Genomic DNA, 21,644 nt, shown 5'->3' on the forward strand with positions numbered 1-21,644 from the left:
GGAGCTGAGTGATGAGATGGCGGATAAGATAAGTACGAAGGAGGATGGAGACAACTTAAGGGAGGGTAGGCGAGGGAGAAAGGAGACGAGGTGGAAAAAACCACAGGCTGGTTTGGTTAAAATTAACACGGATGCATGTGTTAAAGAAGGCAGAGGTACGGGGTTGGGGGTACTGTGCAGGGACGATGAGGGGAAAGTCAGATGGGGATTGGCGACAAGGAGAAGAATGGAAGTGTTACCAAGAGTTGCTGAAGCTGAGGCGGTGCTGTTGGGAGTGAAGGAAGCATTACGTCAAGGGCAGACGGATGTTGTCGTGGAAAGTGACTGCAAGGAAGTTGTTGAAGCTCTGCAATCACGTCTAACGGGTCGTAGCGATTTCTTTTTAGTTATCGAAGAGATTCATTCTTTTTCTTCTAAGTTTAATTCTATTTCGTGGTCTTTTGTTAGTAGAAACTCAAATCGTGCTGCGCACGAACTAGCTCATTTCTGTTCTGTAGGTGTTTTGGAGAGGTTTTCTCAGGTCTCGTTACCTCTTCATGTTGGAAACATTGTGGAAGTTGAATCCGTTAATATAAGTTAAATCCCATATGGGGTTTTTTCAAAAAAATAATGATTTACTCCATCAGTGGTCCATCCCCTTCCTCCCCTTAACTATCTAATCTTCCATCAGACCATCACCAAACACCAAAACCACCCCCACCGAGCTGCAACCACCACCACATCACTACCAATACGAACTCCAACACCACACCATACCATCCACTGCCAAAATAGCCTGACCACTTAACTGATATTATCCCAAACAATCACACTTGTAATCCCGTCATCGCACTGAGCACTACTTCGACATAAACGACAACCACCATAGGCTGGAGTCCAAATTTCAAAAATATTATTGTCGATCTGAGTTTGAGATCCGAATAAAATACGACTTTTTTTGTGATTGGAAGCCATATGCCGTCGATCATGGTAGTGTGCAAGTCGGCGTAGCCGTCATTCTACCACCAAGTCGACTATGTTAGCCGCCCTCACAGCCATTTGTGTTGGTGTGAAAACCGATTCCGTCATTTATTGATGATTTTATAGGGTTTGGTGTATGGTTAGGGGTCGGGAAGGACAACATGAGACATAGATTTAAGAATTGTCCAATTATTCATTTAGGTTAAGGGTTAATATGGCATATGAGATTAAATGTCTGCTGGTATTGTATGAACTCCGCAAATATTAATTCAGGTTAGGGGTTTATTATGAGATTAAATTAATGATATTCATTCAGGTTAGGGGTTTGGAGAAAGGAGATATATGAAGATATACGATGTCCGGGCGGCTCAAAAATTGGTCAACATGCTGCACCGGTGAAGGTGCGTGGTGCGCCGGTGTCGTATTTGTGTCGTGGTTATTGGCTGGGCTAAGGTGTTGGATGGGTGGTTACCGGTTGGTAATGGTGATTGGTGAAAACTGATAAAGCTTATTAATGGAGGAGGGAGGAGGCTTAAACAAAAAATGGGGTTCACCTGTTAGTTTACCGGATTTCACAGGTTAAAAACAACTTGAGTGTAGTATGAGAAGATGATAGTAATAGTACGGTTTATTTTGAGTTAAATTGAAGTTCGGATTATTGGGAGAAGATGACCAATAGTTTGGATTATTTATTTCAATTATTGTAATCAATATTCTTGGAACGATATAATCTTTTCATTCATTCATTCATTCAAGACGATTTTTTGTAACGATTTAAAATCGTTTTGAATGAATGAGTACGATTTAATTTTATTTAATTTTGTAAAAAACCGTCTCCAAAAATCATAAAATAAAAAACTAGAAATATTTTACTTAACTAAATACATAATCTAAGGGTAAAATAGGAATAAATGAAAAAATAGGGGGCGTGTATAGCAAATCCCTTTTTGTTTCAATAACTTTGATCACAATTCACTAATTAAACTATACGAGTAGACGAGTAGTAACTGGGCATTCTGACAATCTGACAGAACACTGTACTCAATACTGCATAGTCCATTAAACATCCTTAAATTACTAAAAAAATCAAATCTTTTCAAACTGAATCTACCCAATGCCTTTCCCACAGGTTCCTTCTTCTCCCTATTTTCATAAAATTATGTCTTTTTATGATTATTTACTTTGTTTGTTCCAATAAAACTAGATTAATGGCTGATTTTCTAATTATTTGCTGATCTTTCTGTTTTTCTAAGATTATATAATTTGTTCCAATATAATTAGATTAATGGGTTTTTCCTTATTAGGAGTTATAATAGGGATTTTAATTGGAATTTATGATGATCTGGATTCAGTGATTGGTGATTCTGTGTGGGTATGGTTTTTTCTGCTAGATTATGTATACAATATGCTGATGATTTTTCAGAATATTATCTCCTTTCGCTTTTCCGACCCATAATAGGTAGTTAGGATTATAAGTAACGATGTTACATGTCATAGGCGGAGAGCCTTTAAGGCATTCGGTAATGTTGTAATCTGTTTTAGTGACATGGGTTAGTTAGGAGTACTTAATTGGATAAGTTAAAATGTCGCATTGCGACACATATATAAGGCTGCGTATATCTAACCCTTTAAAACCCGCCATAGGTACTAGGTAAGACCCTTAAGACACTGAGGTGATGTTAGTCTTAAAAAGAAGAATTTTCCCTTGAATATTCAGAACAATCCGTGTCTGTCAAATGTGAGCAGAATTTGAATGTCGACGTTACATGTATATATTTTTGAGTATCTCTCCTTATTTCAATGATATTTTCGGGGATAAGCTGCAGTGGCCCAGCTTCTAGTGTATCTTTCCTTATTTCATTAGAGATTTGCTGTGTGAGTATCATTTATGCCTCATGGGTGACCCTAATCATGTTGTTACTTCCGTCTCTAGGAATGTAAATCTTGTACTTGAGAGGCAGTTCCTATTCACAGAAGAACATGGCTCTGGGAAAGTATGCCCGTATTGACGGCCACAACTCTTCACGCTATTGTGTGACCATAGTCATTGTGGTGTTTATTTCCACTTGCTTTTTAGGGGCTTGGATGGCAATGTCAACATCCATTGGCCCTCTTGGCTTGGGGGTACACTTACAGCAATTCATGGGCGGGATGCCCAAAAAAGTGAATTTGAATGACACCGACTTGCATGAAGATGCTCTGAAGGTGAATGATAGCCAGAGTGTAGTGCAGGATGACAGCAACCTTATTATGCAGGAAAATGTAGAGGTCACCCCAACGGAGCCTCAAAGTTTAGATGTAGCTCAGAATGACGAAATTGTCCCAACTGTGGTAGAGGAATCTTTTTCTTTGAATGTTGAAGACAACAAGGGACCTGAAGAGAAAAACAGCGGACCACCAGACGAGGCAGATACAAGTAATCAAGAGGTACCTACCGAGCAGTATGTGGATAGCGCCGTCCAACCCCATGATAGTGATAGTCAAACTGGACCAAATAAGGAAACTAGGGAATACCCGGAAATTATACCTTCTGCTTGGATTAATGCAAAGAAGATGCAGGATAAAATGGTCAATCAGACTGAGAAGCCTATTAAAGAGCAAAGTGAAATTTTGAGACGGGAACCCACCAATGTGCCATCAGGACTTGTGTCCGGTGATGAAAAAGAGATGTCGAATGAAACATCTTCTCAAGTTTCATCAAACCGCTGGAAAGTGTGTAATGTCACTGCTGGGCCTGATTATATTCCATGCCTTGACAATATTCAAGCTATCAAAAAGCTGCAGACCACGAGACACTATGAGCATAGAGAAAGACACTGCCCTGACGAAGCTCCCGTCTGCTTGGTTCCTTTACCTGCAGGGTATAAAACCCCAATTAAATGGCCTAAAAGCAGGGACATGGTATGTTAATGCTGTTTATGAGGAACTGAATACAGGTTGAGAATTTGAGATAAACCGACTATGATATGTGGTTCTGACAAAATTCTATGGTGCATTATGTAGATATGGTTCTCGAATGTGCCTCATACTAGGCTTGTTGAGTATAAGGGAGCACAAAACTGGGTGAAGGTTTATGATCGATATCTTACTTTCCCTGGTGGTGGGACTCAATTCACGTTTGGTGCCTTACACTACATTGATTATCTTGAAAAGGTAGTATTCTTATTTGCATTTAAGTTGACCATTTTTGTCATGCCGCTAACTCCCGGGTTACCAGATTCACTTAACCTTAAAAGTTGAGTTGTGCTAACAATTGAGACCTTTTTACTGTATATATTTATATGTACATTCTGTACTAAGATAATTTGCTCCTGAATAATTCCAGTCTGTTCCGGATATTGCTTGGGGGAAGCAAAGTCGTGTTGTTTTGGACGTTGGATGTGGTGTGGCTAGTTTTGGGGGTTATCTTTTTGAGAGAGACGTGCTCACTATGTCGTTAGCTCCAAAGGATGAGCATGAAGCCCAAGTACAATTCGCTCTTGAAAGGGGAATTCCCGCTATATCAGCTGTCATGGGAACAACCAGATTGCCATTCCCTTCAATGGTCTTTGATATCGTCCATTGTGCTCGTTGCCGGGTTCCTTGGCATGTGGAAGGTATTTCTGTGCAAATGAACATGATCCATTTCATTTATAATTAGTGCATTCATAAGTTTGATTGGATTAATTATAGGCGGTAAACTCCTGCTGGAGCTGAATCGACTCTTGCGACCTGGAGGATACTTTATTTGGTCTGCTACTCCAGTTTACAGAAAAGATTCTACCAATGTTGGCATCTGGAAAGGTGTGTTCTTTTCTAGGAAATTTCACTTTGGTGCTTGAAGTTTCGACTAATTTCACTTTGATGACCCTGAGTTTTGAAGAATTTCTCCCCTTGATGATCGTAGATTCGTAGGTATAACATAGTCAAATTTTATCTATTATTGCTTTGCTGCAATTACAGTTGATTAATGTGCGAAAATCAAAATTAGAAGTGAATACTAAAGGTGAATTTTCATATAGTTTTGCAAAAGCTACTGTTTAACGCTTAAAAATGTTATGCATGCAGAAATGTCCGAGCTTATGAAATCTATATGCTGGGAACTTGTAAAGGTAGAAAGGGATTCAGTTAACAGAAAAGCTGCAGCGATATTTAGAAAGCCTGTCACTAATAATTGCTACGACGAAAGACAGAAGAATGATCCTCCATTTTGTGAAGAATCTGATGACCCAAGTAAAGCATGGTAAATTTCGCGCAGGCTTTGATTATGCTTTCCACCTTCTGCTTTATTTATAGTGAAGTAATTGAAATATGAAAAACTGTGCTGGTTAATCCTCCGTTGCTCAAATTTATTTGACCATCGTGAATTCCGAGTTTTTAGATAGTTTGAACAATTTGTAGCTGGGAGAGAAATGGGATGCCTAAACCGGAAAAAGGCTTAGTTATACTCTGTAGTTGCTTATCTGAAATGTGAACTTCATATGCCTTCTCTCTAGGGAGAAATAAGCCAATGAAGTTAAAAATAACTGTGGCCCATGTGTGTTGGAGTCGACGTTGGTATCGGCTGCTGTTTTCCAAAAAAATAATATATAGGAATATTTCCACGGTGTCGTGAGTTTTGGACTAGTTCCACTCTAGCATCCTTAGGTTTCAACTCCACTTCGTGACCAAAATTTTGAACTATTCCTTTCTTCGGTGGCCTGATGTCTGAATTTTCTCACTAAAGTGACGTAAGGTATAACAACAGAATGAACGTCATCTAAGTTTAATCATGGTTGCTTACGATGTCTGAAAGCTAAGTTATTGTCATGTGAAGCATTAGGAACTAGGAAATGCACAGACTAACGTAAATAACATACTAAGGTGATTTTTAACATTTACGGAACAAAGAGTAACTTAGAAAGTACTTTATATGCTTATAACCCTTGTAATTTGGATTACATTTGGTTCTGTTGCACTTTAGGTTACCAAAGTAGAATTTGCCGAAACTCAAGGCAGCAAAGTGAAATTACCTCAATTTCAGGATACCATTTTAAAAATTGGTCTATTTGTCAATGTCCTATTCAGGTACACACCATTACAGGCATGCATACATAAAGTTCCCACAAATCCATCTGAACGTGGATCCCAATGGCCACCTCTCTGGCCGTCTAGGTTGAATAAAACTCCTTACTGGATGAAGAGTTATGAAAGTTATGGTGATTTCAATGATGATTACGACCACTGGAAACAAGTCGTTACTACCACATATTTAAACGGGAGTGGAATAGACTGGTCGTCAGTGAGAAATGTCATGGACATGAGAGCGTCATATGGAGGGTAAGGATTTAATAATTTTATCGGAGTTTTAATAATGATAAACGATATTCATGGCAAGTACGAAGTATTTCCTTTTAAATTCTACTTCTCATTTTGTTTTTTTTTTGTTTTTTCCTTTTTCTCAGATTTGCTGCAGCCTTGAAAGATTTAAAAGTATGGGTTATGAATGTAGTTCCAGTCAATTCATCAGACACACTTCCGATTATATATGAACGCGGTCTATTTGGAATGTACCATGACTGGTGTGAATCATTTAGCACCTACCCTAGATCATACGATCTTCTTCATGCAAATCACCTCTTCTCTGATCTTAGAAAAAGGTTTGGCCTTAAATATGCTAATGCATTTTACTTGACACCATCTATCATCATTTTAAACTCTCAATCCTTTCTGAGTAACAGGTGTAGCTTGGTAGCGGTGATGGCAGAAGTAGACAGAATCTTAAGGCCAGGAGGGTGGCTTATAGTTAGAGACGATGCCAAGACTGTGTCCGAGGTAGAGAACATGGCTAATTCACTTCACTGGAATATCAAATTCACGCATTCAAACGATAAGGAGGAAGTTTTTTCTGTTGAGAAGACAATGTGGCGCCCTACAGAAGTGGAAACAATTGCATCGGCGATAGGCTGATGAAGTTGATCCACTAATAACCCTTCTACTTAATCAACTAGTATGTGTTCTTACGCTGCTGAGATACAAGGTACTCCGTATTCATTTATTGTTTCAGCTGCATCAACTTTTATTGATGTAGCTGCTGTTTATTAGTTTGATCTGTATGGCTGTATCCTATTACCTATAGGCCGTGCTTATTAGATAGAGTGGGCACTGAATTTTGATAGCATGACATTTTATACCATGTATTTCAAACATAGGAGAAAGAGTTAATATTTGCAGCTTATGATCCTCATTTTCTAACTAAGATATGTAGTTTATCTGTTTCTGATTCTAATATAGATAGTAAATATTTTGTAACTTAGTATTTACCATCAGTTCATAATCAATACCTTGTGTTTTGTTGTGCGATTTGTTCTCTGATTTAGTTCGATATTTACAATGCTGATCATGGTTGGTTATGATTTATGAACTGATGGTCGACAGTTGCTTGACGTCTTTGTGGGTTAATGGACCATTGTTGTCAGAATCTCGATTCAGATTGTATTTAGGTGAATTGTGTGGCATTTTTGGGAAGTTGATACTGCTGAACATCGAAAAGATTGCCTTGATTTGCATTTTTTTTTTAAAATTTTAATGTTGGAAGATTTGGCTTCGTTGGTGAGGTTTTGTTGTGTTCACTGAGAGGAAGATTCCTATTAAGATACGGGTGTGAGTACGGGTCCCTGACAGGGTTACCGGATTCGCAATTCGTTCAATTCGCTTTCTTAATTCTAATTCGCGATTCGCTCAATTTAGCGAATTCAATTCGCTGGCGAATTACATTATTTTAAAATTCGGTAATTCGTCGAATCCAATTCGCAAAAGGATTATCCTTTTATAACAACAAAGCTAAAAAAAATCATCTTCCTGTCAGAAATCAAAATCAAATTAAAGCTAAATCTACAAATCTACAATAGTGAATCAAATCATTATGCTTGGCTTCAAAGTTCAAACTTCAAAATAACCAGATATCTTGTCTATACTTCAATTTTTCCTGATTTTTTTTGGTTTTTAGCATATAATCATATAATTCGCTCATCTCAGCGAATAATTCGCGAATTGGGACGAATTAAGATAAAAATGAATTGCGAATTAATTCGTTCGAATTAATTCGCAATTCGGAGGGGGGACGAGCGAATTAGGTAACCCTGGTCCCTGAAGGGAGTGGCAAGTCTAGGTCTAGTAAAACAGGTCATTCGAATTCAGGTTCTGGTCATATATGGTCACTTCAGGGGTGCTATTGCTATAAACTTCAACGTTGGCTCAAATCATTCCGGGTTCATTGTTATATTGGGTGTACTACTGTGGGGATCATTTAGAGTACTATGATTACTTTTGTGCATTTCCGAGTCAATGACTACAAGAAAGATGACTCGACCATGTTAGAGTTGTTCACAGGTCGTCCTGTGTAATGTATATTGACTCAGCCAGTTCGGCATGGAAATAAGCGGGTACCAACAACGGCGACAAGTCATCTCCAGGAATTTACACAGTCCTGAACTGTAAACATGCTCCAAACCCGCTAACTTCTACAAAATCAAAGGTGTTAAAGAGAAACAAAAGCTGGAAAATGGGCTGTATTAGCAGGAATGAAAAATACAGTATACTATTTGTGGTCAACCCTGTTAACTTTAGGCATTTGACCTTGATTGTGGCTTTCGGCAGCTTATTTAAAAAGAATTCCGAAAAAAATGAATATGGTTTGTAATAATCAAAAGGTCATAAGTCAAATCTAATTAATTTTGTACTTATGGAATGCTATTCAGAGAGTCTTTCTGATCAATGCTAAACTTCAGTATATTTAAAAACCTCCAGCAGTAATATTAACTGTACATTTTTTTAGGCTACGTCATAGTATCGGCGATAGCTTTTCAGCTTGTTGCACCGATATTTTTCAATATGTAGTGAAAGACCTTGAAAACCGACATCTGAACGTTCTGGTCGATATTTGGCCAACTCAGTCGATAACTGCTGTAGTTATCAAACCGTTCAGCCCATCCTAGGCCGCTGTATAACCAACTGGCTGAGACTGTCTAAACTCCATATTTGAATCAGTTGGTTTTCTTTAAGACCGTTTTATCAGCATTAAATATAATACAACTCAAATAATATCCTATATAGGTAGATGAGACAAGAGTTTGTCATTCCCTAGACATTCTGCTTTTTATCTCATCTACTCCCTCCCATTCACAATAAACCTCCCATTTCATTTTGGCACAAATATTAAGGAAACACACTACCCCACCATATAATTAAATTTGAACCACACAAATACACTACCCCACCATACAATTAAATTTGGACCACACAAACACTTACCAAAAAAGGAAATAGGGAGGTTATTGTGAATAGACGGAAAAGGAAATAGGGAGGTTTATTTTGAATGGGAGGGAGTATTTATTTATTTGACTCGTTTATTGTTTAAGATGGATATGTCCGTCTTAAACAAGAATTTACGACCGTCTTTAATGTAATTCCTACGTTGTCACACTTCAAAGTTATACTTTATGTTGTTAAACTAATTCATAGGTGATCCCTATTGTACCAAGACATACTAGGGGTTGCTGTTTTTTAAGCCTTTGATATGGAATACTACAGTAGGACTCTATAAGGCTACTGATAGTCATAGTCTTTAGCCTCCTCTATGAATAAACATTGTAAATATATATATATATATATATATAAATAATAATATGATGGGAAAATGGCATACATAAGGGTCATGTTCCAACTTTAGAAATTATTTATAAATGATTTGGAGCTTTCTTTAAGCTAAACTTGTCTGGCCTTGTCACTCACTCATCTTCATATAATTTAATCATTTTTTACTCATCATCTCCTCATATGTTATCATCATTGAAAGAAGTATGTGGCTTAACATAATCGACTATTCTTGCTTCTGACTGTCACAAGCTTGTGACGTCTCACAAATCCCTTTTCTTTATCATTATCCAAAACGGTGGTGAAACATCACAGGTAATAATATGTATAAACAAGATTTTATCACTAAATGATCAAAACATGATAACATATTAGTATATCGGTTTAATATATACACTTATCATCGTGTTATTAATTATTTATTATTTTAATTCATCTGAAAAAATCTTTTAAATTTCAATACAAGGGTAAGGCTTCATATAATCAGCATGCTTAATAAACGCGGTACTCACAACATGTAGGAGCTTTTGAAATCTAAGACACTTGATAATACCAGCAGCGGATCTACTAAGGCCATTCCGGGGTGCGCGAACACCGGAAACAGAATTTTTTTTTGCGTATTTTGTCTAATTTTCAGGCTAAAAAAATAAATTTATAACTTTTTTATGTGTATATAGATTTTAAATATTAATCCGGACTCCGGAAAGAAATTTTTCTATATTCGCTATTGGATAATACTGTTGTTGTTTGTTGTTATTGTAGATTATGAAGTAGCAGACAGTCGATGCAATATTCACGACCTATTATCCCGAAACATATGTGACATAGTAATAATTGTGTCATAGTGACAGTGGTGATTACTCTTTAACTTTCTGCACAATGTACAGCAAAAATCATCTTACATAAAAAACACTACTTTAAAACACAAACATTTCTTAATCAAATAAACCTAACAATCTAACATCACCAAAATTAACAAATGATTAATCAAATAAGTGATTGTCTGCCACAAATAGTAGTCCATACATTCCTCATTACTGTCTCCTTCCTTAATCCTCAATATAAACTACAGTCTCATCTGATCTTCTGCAATTATACTTCTAATTTTTTTCAGAATAATTCAAACAATAATAATAATAATAATAATGTCGAAAAGTCTGTCGATTGTCTTATGCTTGATTCTATCTTTATCTTTAGTATCGATATCAGAATCTGCAAGATTACCAAAGGCAACGACTTGGGATCAAATGCTTCCTAAACGGCTTCCTGCTCGTTCTTCTGCTCCTTCAAAGAGGACTTACTCTGTACATTCTTCGTCTGTTACGACAGTAGAAACTCGAAGCAGTTTGACATCTTCAGATGGAAAGGTTTAACCAAGAAGTAATCTTTTTTTTTTTTTTTTTTTTTTTTTCGTAGTGATATACAAAATTGTAGATTCTTGTAAATTTAGATAAATTTCGAGTAGGCTAATTTTAAGCTAGGATCGTATAATTAACACTTCTTATCGAAATTTCAAATTGTAAATTGTAGTTTTTGTATAGAAAACAATGTTAGTTTTACAATATGATTTTGTAACTGGTGTCGTTGTTGTTAGAGACACCACATTAAAACACAGGTTTGCAAATGTCAACTATTTTAACCGGTAAATCATCAAATGATAGTACTAAGTACATGTGTTACACCCCTTGAGTGTACCGGCGAAAAAACAAGAAAAAACAAGACGTAGCTAAACCAGTAAGTGGATTATACATCTGATGTAGTACCACCAATTCATAGTTTCTGAGCATTATAATAAAAATTTTGAGAAATTTTGAGTTTTATTATAAATTTTTTGAGTTTATTTACTTAAACATTAAGTTCTTAAAAATTGCAATAATACTCAAAAACATTACATATAAGTTTAGTAAAATTTGAGTTCTGACGGAAAAAAATTACAGTAAAATCTAACTTATAAATTTTAGTAAGCTCAAAAAAACATACATATACTCAAAAACAAATAAAATTTGTGGAAATAAGCTCAAAAAATATAGATATATGCTCAAAAAAAAAAAAAAGGTGAAGGTAATATCTCCGATGTATGTTCTTTTTTCTCGAGCTAAACATATGCAGGATTCAAGAATCGAACGTCCAACCTCATTTGTTTTTATTTCCAATCCAAATCCAAATTACTCCAATAAAAATACAATATAAAAACTATTGTTTATTATCACACTCCACACAATCCTATAAAAATTATTATTACGTAAATAAATTATAGCACGCGGCACACATACAAAAATAATACTATAAACAATAATCAATATAATTTTTTTTTTTTACAAGAAAATGAAACAATCCAAGGTTATATGTGGATTTTCGGCATCTTCAATCGGCATCATGTCGATATCTTGTGTCGAAAGACCACCTAATGCCAATTCTTGTATTTTTGAACTTACCCCTTTAATACCATCATCATTTTTCAACAATAAATTAGTATTGGGACGATTATATCGTCGAGAATTACCAATAGTCCTACGTGGACTAGGCGGCTTTACACAAGAATTATCTCGTCTCATGGAATTTGTGAAATTTCTACCTTGACTAGTTGATATTTCTCTAGTAAATCTTCGACTAGGTGAAGGTGATACGGGCCTTGAGTAACGCCCGCTTATTGAAACAGGTCGATTAGGCTCAGTCTCAGACTCGGACTCTAGACGAAAACTCTTTTGACGGGTTAAGTTACTTGGTGAATTACAACGAGGTCGTTTTTGGGCCAATGGCCTTACTAACTTTTGTGGGCTTGGTGGTTTTTTTGGCCCATTAAGTTTATTGCCACTAATTTGACATTTTGTAGGTAAAGATGATCTTTTGGGATTAATTTCCTTAATTGAAGGGTAATAATTAGGACGGATAAATAATTGTTTTTCCTTAGGACATGACCCTAAGTAGTCATTAGAGAATGACTGGTCCAATTTTGAACTTACAATCGATGACGAGGAATTAGACGAGGCAAGTGATGAAGCTGATGACAGCAACGAACCTGAACTTGAGCTCGAGCTTGTAGTTGGATAATTAGAATTTGTGCATGAAGACGAAGATTTTGTAGGCGATACAGGCGATTTTATAGAAGAATTGGGTATTTGTGAGATAACAAGTTTGTCTTGGACTACATTTGGGTTGATTTGATCAATTTTTGTACACTTACATTCTTCTTGATTATTTTGTAAATTATTTTTTTTGTGAATTTTTTTGGAAGTTTTATTAGGGTTGCATTTGCTTATGCATGTACCCATTTGAGAATTAATATTGATTGTAATAATGTAAGAGAATTATTGTATGTTATTGTGTTAGTGGTGTATATATAAGGACAAAAAGGTAAAGGGTGGGTGTGTTAATTTCTTTGTTACTTTTTCACTTTTGCACTACTTATTTGAATGGAGTTTGCCGGGTAAGATTAATGATCCGTTGTGCAACGGTTATAGATATTGCAATCATCATCATCATATATTGATTTTGAGAGATTAGATATGCTTTTATTAAAGGAGATTAGTGGGCTCTAAATCTAATTACCAATATGTCATGTTTAAACCTTGATTTGGGTAATCACTTTGGCATAAATTTTAGGTTTCGAAATTTAAACGACGGAAAAGGTACTGTAACGTCCTTATGACTCATTTGACAGAAAAAAAAAAATCATACGATTATATAAGAGTTTAGGATATTCTTCACAATTTTCAGATAGTTGAGATTTTTTATTGTCGTAAGAACCACAATAAAAAGAGATTATTTATCGAATAAGTCTTCTGAGAGACTGTCTCGTATTAAAATAATATGGAGTTATGATATAAAACAATATAACACGATACAAACTAACAAAAGAAAAATGGAAAATGGAAAAAGATAAGAATAGCAACTACCTATAATATGAGAGGTTTCACAATAAGATTATTATGAGACCGTCTCACGCGAGAATTACAATTAAATATTTAACAAATTGGTTGTTATTAATAGGGTTTTTCTAAAATGTGCCATAAGGACACATGTTAATAACCTTAATAGATAAGATTGACAACATATTCTCATGAGATATTTAACTATAAACTCGTTGTTACCATAATTAGTGAGAATATATTCTTAATCTTACCATATTAAGGTAATTAACATGTGTCATTAGGATATATTTTAGAAAAACCGTTATTAATATTTTCCCACAAGTTGTGGTTGTTATTGATGAGAGAGTATAATATACGGAGTATTAAAACCGATATTCGATTTTCTAACGTGTGCCCTAAAAGACACACTTTAATAAGCTGATTAATAATCATATACTCCGTATTATATTCTCTCACATCTATATCATCATAACAAAAAAAGACATCCTGAGCCTCTTTTGAAGTGACACGTGTCACACCATATGTTCTTGCCACCTATCATACCTATTTACACAATAATAAGTCAAGGAATAATAATAAAAAATTTGTATAAAAAACACGAATAATAATAAATTTTCACTTAATAATACGAAAAAAATGCACATAATTCTAAATAAATCAATAGTCATTTATCTACCCTTTAATATTCTCAAGAAAAAGATAAAGAGTCATAAAACACTCTTTCACAATTTTAATGACCTTCATAACTACAATCCTTCCTCTATAATGACGTCTTTTTATCTTCATTAGTTGTTTCCAAAACATAACAATAAATTTTAAGCATAAACAAGAATCAACTCAAAGCACATTTTATCCTCATTTTTTTCATAAAAAGAAGGTAAGTGAATTTTGTTTTCTTCAAATTTTGTTATTATGAAATTATTATTTTAATTGTGTTTTTATAATATTGTTTCAGATTGGAACTTTTATCGTGGAATGTTTTAGATCATCTTTCAAAAGAGGTATTCATCAAAATATTACTTCGATCATTCAAGAATTGATCTTATTTAAGCATATATATTTTTTGATTTTCAATTAACCGAGTATTAAAATATGTTTATATATCGTTTATACATGACTAAGATTTGGATGACAGGGAAAAATAAAAGAGGAGAAGAAATCATCCAAAGTTGAAGAAAAGAGTAGAATAATGAAAGAAAGAATATAATTGATTATGTGAAAACTTTCACTACTATTTTGAATCGATTGGTACGATAATTTGCCGTGAGACGATTTGGTAAATTTGTTATGTATGTTTCTGAATCAATTGGTGGTATGGTAATTCATCTTTTGAATCAATTTGTATGTAATATATCTATAAGGTTGTTAAGGGATAAGAGGTGATTGTTGTAATGTTAAGTTTTATTAATGTTTTATTATAGACTATTTACAAGGAAAAAGGTGAAAATTGTGATAATAAACGAATTTGGAAAATAATTTACATGTTCGTAAATTTCTAACTAATTTCTTTATTAATATTGGTTATATTCTTTCGATCTCTCATATTTTATTTGCTCTATTGATTTATCGATCATATTTTTTGTCGTTATCTACATAAGATGCTTTCTTTTTAAGATCAAAACGGGGTGAGTGACTTTTGCAATACATATCAAGTTCCGCCAACTCCAGTATGGTTTGTGAAAAATTAGAAGTATCTTGTCAATGCTACTACCACTACTACAGATACAGGCTATAACAACGGTCAAAAACCGTTGTTATATAAAAAAGCGGACGTTGTTAAAGCGTCCGTTGTAGAAGGTTTTAACAACGGTTAGTTTTCTTACGGAAACCGTTGTTAAAACTATTAACAACGGTTTTAAATATAAAAACCCGTTGTGGAAAGTGTGACTCAATTTTGGGGGGAAAGTTATAACAACGGGTTTTAATATACAAAACCGTTGTTATAACTAAAGACAACGGGTTGTTTGTAAATAATCGTTGTTGTTTGTTCTTAAAAAATAAAAAAAATTAAATTAAATATTACTAGCTATAAATATTAAAGCATCCTTTACCAACATATTAAAGCATCCTTTACTAAAATTCATTAATTGAAACAACATGGCAATGAACCCTAATTTTATCAACAACGAAGAATGGCTTACACAAACGATTGAAGATGATGGGAAGGTTCTCGCGGGCTTCCCACGATCAACACCCATTAATCAAAGCATCCCTTGAACATCAACGGAATTATTGGATTAAGAGGCGTGAAGCAGTCCGGCTTGTCAACAAAGCCTCATCATCATCATCATCTTCATACCCTAGTCGGACATTGTTACTCGCAACTTGGTCTGCAACAGAGATATGTTGAGTTGTACTCTTCCAACCTTATCTCCACATGCAAGTCGTGTCCTTGCATATATTCAATCTGTTATTGCAAAATATGAAGCCAATGACCCGGAAGTTAGCGGTATACCAGAGTGGCGTGATTGGTGGCGAGGTTGAGAAGCGTTTTTACGCTTAACCGGGGTTGTTCGGCTTATTATACATCTTTTGATTTCGATAATTGCTGTAATGTATTTGGTTTAAAATTAAATGAAATGATCATTTTGAAAGTGTTGAGTTATGCTTGTTTGATTTGCTTCCATTTTTTCAACTCCATAGATCTATCAGTCATCATCAAGATCGATTATGGCACAACTTCCTAACATATATGGCACAACTTCCTAACATATATATTAATTAAAAAACAACTCAACCCACACATTAGTATAAATACATTGCATTATCTCAACTAACATGCATTTCCATTATCTCAATATATTCTCCAAACCCTAATGCTAAAACATGCTCGATCCGCATCAAGGACGCCAAAGAAGATGGAAATGAAATAATTAGCAGATGCTTAACGGAACCTAATGGTCGATAAAAACACATACATGGAAATGAAATAATTAGCAGATGGTTAACGGAACCTAATGGTCGATAAAAACACATACATTGAAATGAAATAATTAGAACAATAAAATAATGACGATGAAACAAACCTCGATAATTACAGTAACGTACGTAAAGAGACGATGAAATCAACAAAGTGACGGCGAGAAGATAAAGCGACGATGAGAAAGAGAGAAAGAGACGATGAGAAAGTGTGTGTTTTGTGTTTGTGTTTGTGTTTGGTCGCTCTTTGGGTTTGTGTTTGTGTATTAAGGTTTGTGTTTTGTGGATGCAGCAGACTTGTGTTTGTGTGGTTTATAGTATGGAAGGTATTGACAACGGTTATTAAACAACAACCGTTGTGAAATATGTTTTAACAACGGTTGTAGAAAACACCCGTTGTTAAATAAGTTTTAACAACGGGTTTCAAAAATAACCGTTGTGATTACTTTTCACTAACTTTGCGCCAATTTTGCGCCAAATTATTAACAACGGTTGTTCATGTGTGACCCGTTGTTAAAACGAATAACAACGGTTTTTATAACCATACCCGTTGTAATTGATTTTAGTAAAATTCGCGCCATACATTCTACAACGTCTATTGTGATTTTCGTGAATATTCGTTGTTAAAGGGGCGTTGTAGTTGCCTGGATTTGTAGTAGTGTACATTTTCTTTCTTTACATAAGGCCGAAATATTTGTATCTTGTACGTACATATTTATCATTTAATCGATTCATGATCGAAAACTTTTTAAAGCCGCAAATAAATAAACAATAGTGAAAATATGTTTGTTTTTTTTTTTTTTTTTTTTTTTGACAGAAGGTGAATAACTTACATAATAGTAACCATTACATTGTAAGCTATTCGACTAAATAGCACCAGACACTTGACCGCTAGATCTAGCACTACAAAGCCATACAAAGAAATTACACAACCTTTATTTAAAAGTACAGCATAAAGATAAGCAATAAAATCGATGGTAGAATGGCAAAAGATGGCAGCTTGGTCACGAACGTTGATGTCATCTTCATTAACATGGAAGACCTCCAAGAATCGTCGATAACAAGGTGCACTTACGCTCTTACGAAAAGAGCGTAGAAAGAAAAGATGAGAAGCACGACAGAGTCTGCCCTCGACGGAGATAAAACTCCTACACCTCAGAGATCGCACCCAAAGATCATAGCACAAACAACCCGAGAAATCCAGCATGTGATTAGAAACACGAACACCCATTGACAAAGGCACCTCAACACCAACACCCACACCGATCAGAGAGCTTAGCTTATCCCTAAACCAACTAGATAGACTCCTATCAAAGGAGGTTATTAGGAGGACAAAATAAGAAAAGACGAAAAAAGGCGACACCATTGAAAGACGAGGAAACCACCGCCTTTTATCCCAACCAAAGACACCACCAAACCCAAATCCACCCTACCCAACACGCCTCTAACAGGAAGTAACGGACCCCAACGCAGCAGCCACACTCCAGCAAAGAACAACCGGACACGACCCACCGTCCACGAGGACACGGCACACCCAACGAGAACCAAACACCCACACTGAGACTCCAAATTCTTTACGAACCCCCCCAGGACCATCGGCAGACATGCAACCCGACAAACAACATCACAACAGACCGACAAAATACCAAACCGGAAAATGGGCCAATCTGGTGGAGGAGGGGGCGAGGGGAAGGGGAAACACCAAATCGTCCCATAAACCACAACCACATAACAGAAAAACACCACCCAGATGAGCTATACTCATCGACCACACACATCGACAAACGACAACCATCAAGGCACCAGGACTTACCAGGGGCGGGGAGAGGGGCGATGGAGAGGGGAAACACCCCTGGAACGCATGTGACGCTTTCGATGACAGGACAGGGGAACGCGTAACGGAACGACCTCAGAAACCACCACACGGAAACCAACCAAACCCGCCGGACGACCAGGACGGAGAAGATCCGCATAGAGAAGGGAGTGAGATCAGGCCATTGGGGTCCGCCACAATGAGGGAACAAGAGCGATCACCGGAGATGGGTCAAGGAGTGACCCCATCTCCGGCGAAGGGTAGGGGGAAAAGGGGGAAGTGAATTGATTAGGGGAGGCGGTGGATTGCAAAAATAGGGATTAGGTTTTTTTTTTTTTTTTAGAGAGAATTGGGAGGTTTTAGAGAGACAATAGTGAAAATATAAACATAAATAAGGCCTTTAAAAATCCCGTGATTTTCACGGGATACAAAACTAGTTACTATTCAAATTTGCTATATAATGAGTATTTTTATATATAAAATCATTGTACACAAGGAATTACTTAATGAGTAATGACAAAATGTTCGTATTTTAATCAAGCTCAAAAAATTCGAAATTGATTGGGAGAGTGTGAATCTTCTGTCTCATTTCATTTTAGTATCTCATGTCTCATTCTCTCTCATTTTGACATACATCTTCGTTTGTTGATTTGTCAAAACAAAGAGTATGGGGACAGAAGACAAAAAAATACCAAATAAATTGTACGATCCTTATTCCTTACTCTTAAAAACATTATTAATCTCAAATTAAAGAAAAAAAAATATTTATATGTTCACTAAAAATGCCAAATACTAAAAACACCATGAGAATATTCCATTCATACTAATGTCATAATCTTTTAACACGTATTTGCTCCTCATGTGTCGACATCAGTATAATATTCCTTGCATCTAAGTCATTTAGTTACCAACTTTTTGATTAAAATATCGTCACAAATAATCTAAAAACGAATGATTGATATCGATGTTTACTAAAAATGTTAAATATTAAGAATATCATGAGAGTTGTCAATTCATACTAGTGTCATAATCTTATAACGCGCATTTTTGTCTCATGAGTCTACATCACTACTTTAATACTCCTTTTTTGTAATATCAAATTTAGCATAATTTAAACTAAATAAATAAACCATGTAAAACTCGTACTAGCAAAGCCAGAAATTGAACTCAGCGAAGGAGAACATATAATGATTTAAGGGAAACTCCAAAAAAAATGGAAAGTTTACTTAAATCCGCCAGCAGGGACGAGCCCTCCTAGCTCCACAACTGAATACTCCGTACTAAGTTAGATTAAGTTGCAAATTAACTTGATAGTATGTGCATAAACCTCATAATATCCATTTTCGTCTCGAAAACCTTAAAACATTTTTGCCTACATACGGAATACGGAGTAATTTTCTTCAATCATTTGTATTAAAGTTTCGTTTTTCTTGATTTCTTCTACTGAGCTAATTACTCCATATGAGTTAAATTAATTAGTGTAACTAATTAGACATGAACAGCCGTCTTAGCTCAGTGGTAGAGCGCGTGGCTTTTAACCACGTGGTCGTGGGTTCGATCCCCACAGACGGCGCTTTTTCCAACTCTTTTTGAATTTCAGTTTACCCCATACGGCATACACTACGTTTTCTTCTGACTTTCCTAGTCACACACACACAATCAGGAAATTGACATTCTTCTTTTCGTTTTCCTAACGATTCTCTTCGAGTAAGACAGTGACACACACCAAAATAAAAAATTTCGGGTGTGAACGCTTTAGAAAATTGATAGAAAAATATAGTGCATCACTTCAGTTGTCACTATTGATTGAAAGGAGTACATATCGATTGGTTCATACAATTTATATTTTTTCATGTAGTCCATTTCAAAATAATTATCTAATACAGTACTAATGAACAAGAACTGATGATAGCAAATAGAATTCAAACAAATTTGTAAGTATATTACCGAGTATAAAACAACGAATATTAAATACAATGAATTTTATTGTTACAAGTTACAACAACACGACTAAATTAGACATATTACAACATATCGAACAAACATGGAAATGATTTATAGACTAGAGTTAATTTTTACACTCTCCTTTACAAAAAACGCTTTTAACGTTCTTTTGATAAAGGGTAGCGTAAAAATTAATAAAAGCTTAAAAATCACTATCCATGAAACATATAAGTACACAACTCAATATATAACATAGCCTACATAGGGTAATTAGAAAAGAAAGCATTAGTAATGATGCATACATATTCATGACTACTCTTCTCCTCCAAAGAAGCAGCAGAGTATCTTGCATAAAATGCCTCCTCTTTTCGGAGTTGACGGGAAATTCGCCGGATTCTTGTCATTGTATCCTCCTCCCATTTTGAAGTGTTAAAAATGATATATGTCAAAGAAAGAAATGGAGTATATTGATTTTTAAGGTGTAAAATAATTATGTATTTTGATTAACTTGGACAACTAAGGGGCTTATATATATAGGTGTGAAACCATGTAATTGCATGAAAAGAATTTTCTTATTAGTTTCCAAGTAATTTTCAAGCATTTTTCATTTGATTATATATGATCATGCATGCATGCTCTTAAGGCATAGGGTTGTGTTTCAGTTTGTGATTTTAGCAAGTGGGAGCAAGAAATTAGTTATTACGTGTCAAATAATTAAAGGCTAAGTTTAGTAGAAAATTCACTTGCATTGGTGAACAAAGAAAATCCAAATAAACTTGTGAATTGTGGACCTACATTATCATATTGACTATCGAAACATTGTTTACACCCAGTGGTGAAGCGAGGGGGTCTAACATGGGCGCTCGTCTATGCTGAAAACGGAAAAATTCGGAGTCTTTAATTAAATTTTGGAAAAAAAATCATATTTACTCGTTCTTCTCTATTGAAATTTTTCGCCTCTCTTAATAGGGATTCCTGACTCTGCCATTGTTTACACCAAGTCACCAACAACCTATAACGTATGTATAATGTATCCTAAAATGTACCTGAGTATGGTGCAATTGGTGTTTATGTATGTATGTATGTATGTAACATTATATTTAGGTTAAGGGGACATATAAATAATTTACATAGTTAAAAATAAATCAGCTGCATAAAAGTCCAAAGTTTAATTTTCGGTGTGCCAATGTCATAATGGAGTATTATGTTGCATACAACAGATATTACCCTTTAGAGACGAAGCTAAGCACAAGCTGACAAGGTCATGCCAAGCCCGAAGGAGTTTTTAGGGGAATAATAATATTGGTGAAAATGATGTTTTGTACTTTGCTAGAATTTAAACCTAACTTTGTCCCTACTTAAAACTATGCCTAGTAGAAGCGTTACATCGGAACGATGTTGGGGATGGACCGATGGTGGCAGGGTGAACAATGCTAGATTTGTTCGTAAGCTACGGTTCTCTAAGGTTTCTAAACAATAAGAAGTTCTAGGAATACGGATACAAAGTCGCTAAAACAAAAATA

The 21,644-nt window shown here is 35.3% G+C and overlaps 2 protein-coding genes, 1 long non-coding RNA gene and 1 other non-coding gene across 4 annotated transcripts; 3 read left to right on the top strand and 1 right to left on the bottom strand.

Moving 5' to 3' along the window:
• The first annotated feature begins 1,904 nt into the window (after window positions 1-1,904).
• On the top strand, window positions 1,905-7,201 carry LOC141596350 (putative methyltransferase PMT24). Its single transcript, XM_074416479.1, has 9 exons — window positions 1,905-2,089; window positions 2,894-3,861; window positions 3,964-4,113; window positions 4,286-4,556; window positions 4,633-4,743; window positions 5,008-5,182; window positions 6,007-6,258; window positions 6,384-6,578; window positions 6,660-7,201. Exons 2-9 carry the CDS (start codon window positions 2,941-2,943, stop codon window positions 6,886-6,888), a joined length of 2,304 nt encoding a protein of 767 aa, XP_074272580.1. The 5' UTR covers window positions 1,905-2,089; window positions 2,894-2,940; the 3' UTR covers window positions 6,889-7,201.
• A 4,491-nt stretch (window positions 7,202-11,692) lies between these two features.
• On the bottom strand, window positions 11,693-12,937 carry LOC141596351 (uncharacterized). Its single transcript, XM_074416480.1, has one exon. The coding sequence runs from the start codon at window positions 12,843-12,845 to the stop codon at window positions 11,889-11,891; it is 957 nt and encodes a 318-aa protein (XP_074272581.1). The 5' UTR covers window positions 12,846-12,937; the 3' UTR covers window positions 11,693-11,888.
• Window positions 12,938-14,119: 1,182 nt separating this feature from the next.
• On the top strand, window positions 14,120-14,837 carry LOC141594093 (uncharacterized). The gene is made up of 3 exons (XR_012522002.1): window positions 14,120-14,322; window positions 14,401-14,446; window positions 14,581-14,837. It is a non-coding gene; the product is annotated as an uncharacterized LOC141594093 (long non-coding RNA).
• A 4,841-nt stretch (window positions 14,838-19,678) lies between these two features.
• TRNAK-UUU (transfer RNA lysine (anticodon UUU)) lies at window positions 19,679-19,750 on the top strand. The gene has a single exon. It is a non-coding gene; the product is annotated as a tRNA-Lys (tRNA).
• Window positions 19,751-21,644: the final 1,894 nt, after the last annotated feature.

Source organism: Silene latifolia, chromosome 8 (assembly GCF_048544455.1).
Source record: "Silene latifolia isolate original U9 population chromosome 8, ASM4854445v1, whole genome shotgun sequence".
In the NCBI taxonomy this organism is placed as follows: Eukaryota; Viridiplantae; Streptophyta; class Magnoliopsida; order Caryophyllales; family Caryophyllaceae; genus Silene; species Silene latifolia.

Excerpts from the sequence above, each read along its gene's own strand:
- LOC141596350 (XM_074416479.1), top strand. The coding sequence starts at position 2,941 with ATGGCTCTGGGAAAGTATGCCCGTATTGACGGCCACAACTCTTCACGC. Across the intron at positions 4,557-4,632 it reads GGTTCCTTGGCATGTGGAAG|GCGGTAAACTCCTGCTGGAG; the intron begins GTATTTCTGTGC and ends GATTAATTATAG. Across the intron at positions 6,579-6,659 it reads TTCTCTGATCTTAGAAAAAG|GTGTAGCTTGGTAGCGGTGA; the intron begins GTTTGGCCTTAA and ends TCTGAGTAACAG.
- LOC141596351 (XM_074416480.1), bottom strand. The coding sequence starts at position 12,845 with ATGGGTACATGCATAAGCAAATGCAACCCTAATAAAACTTCCAAAAAA.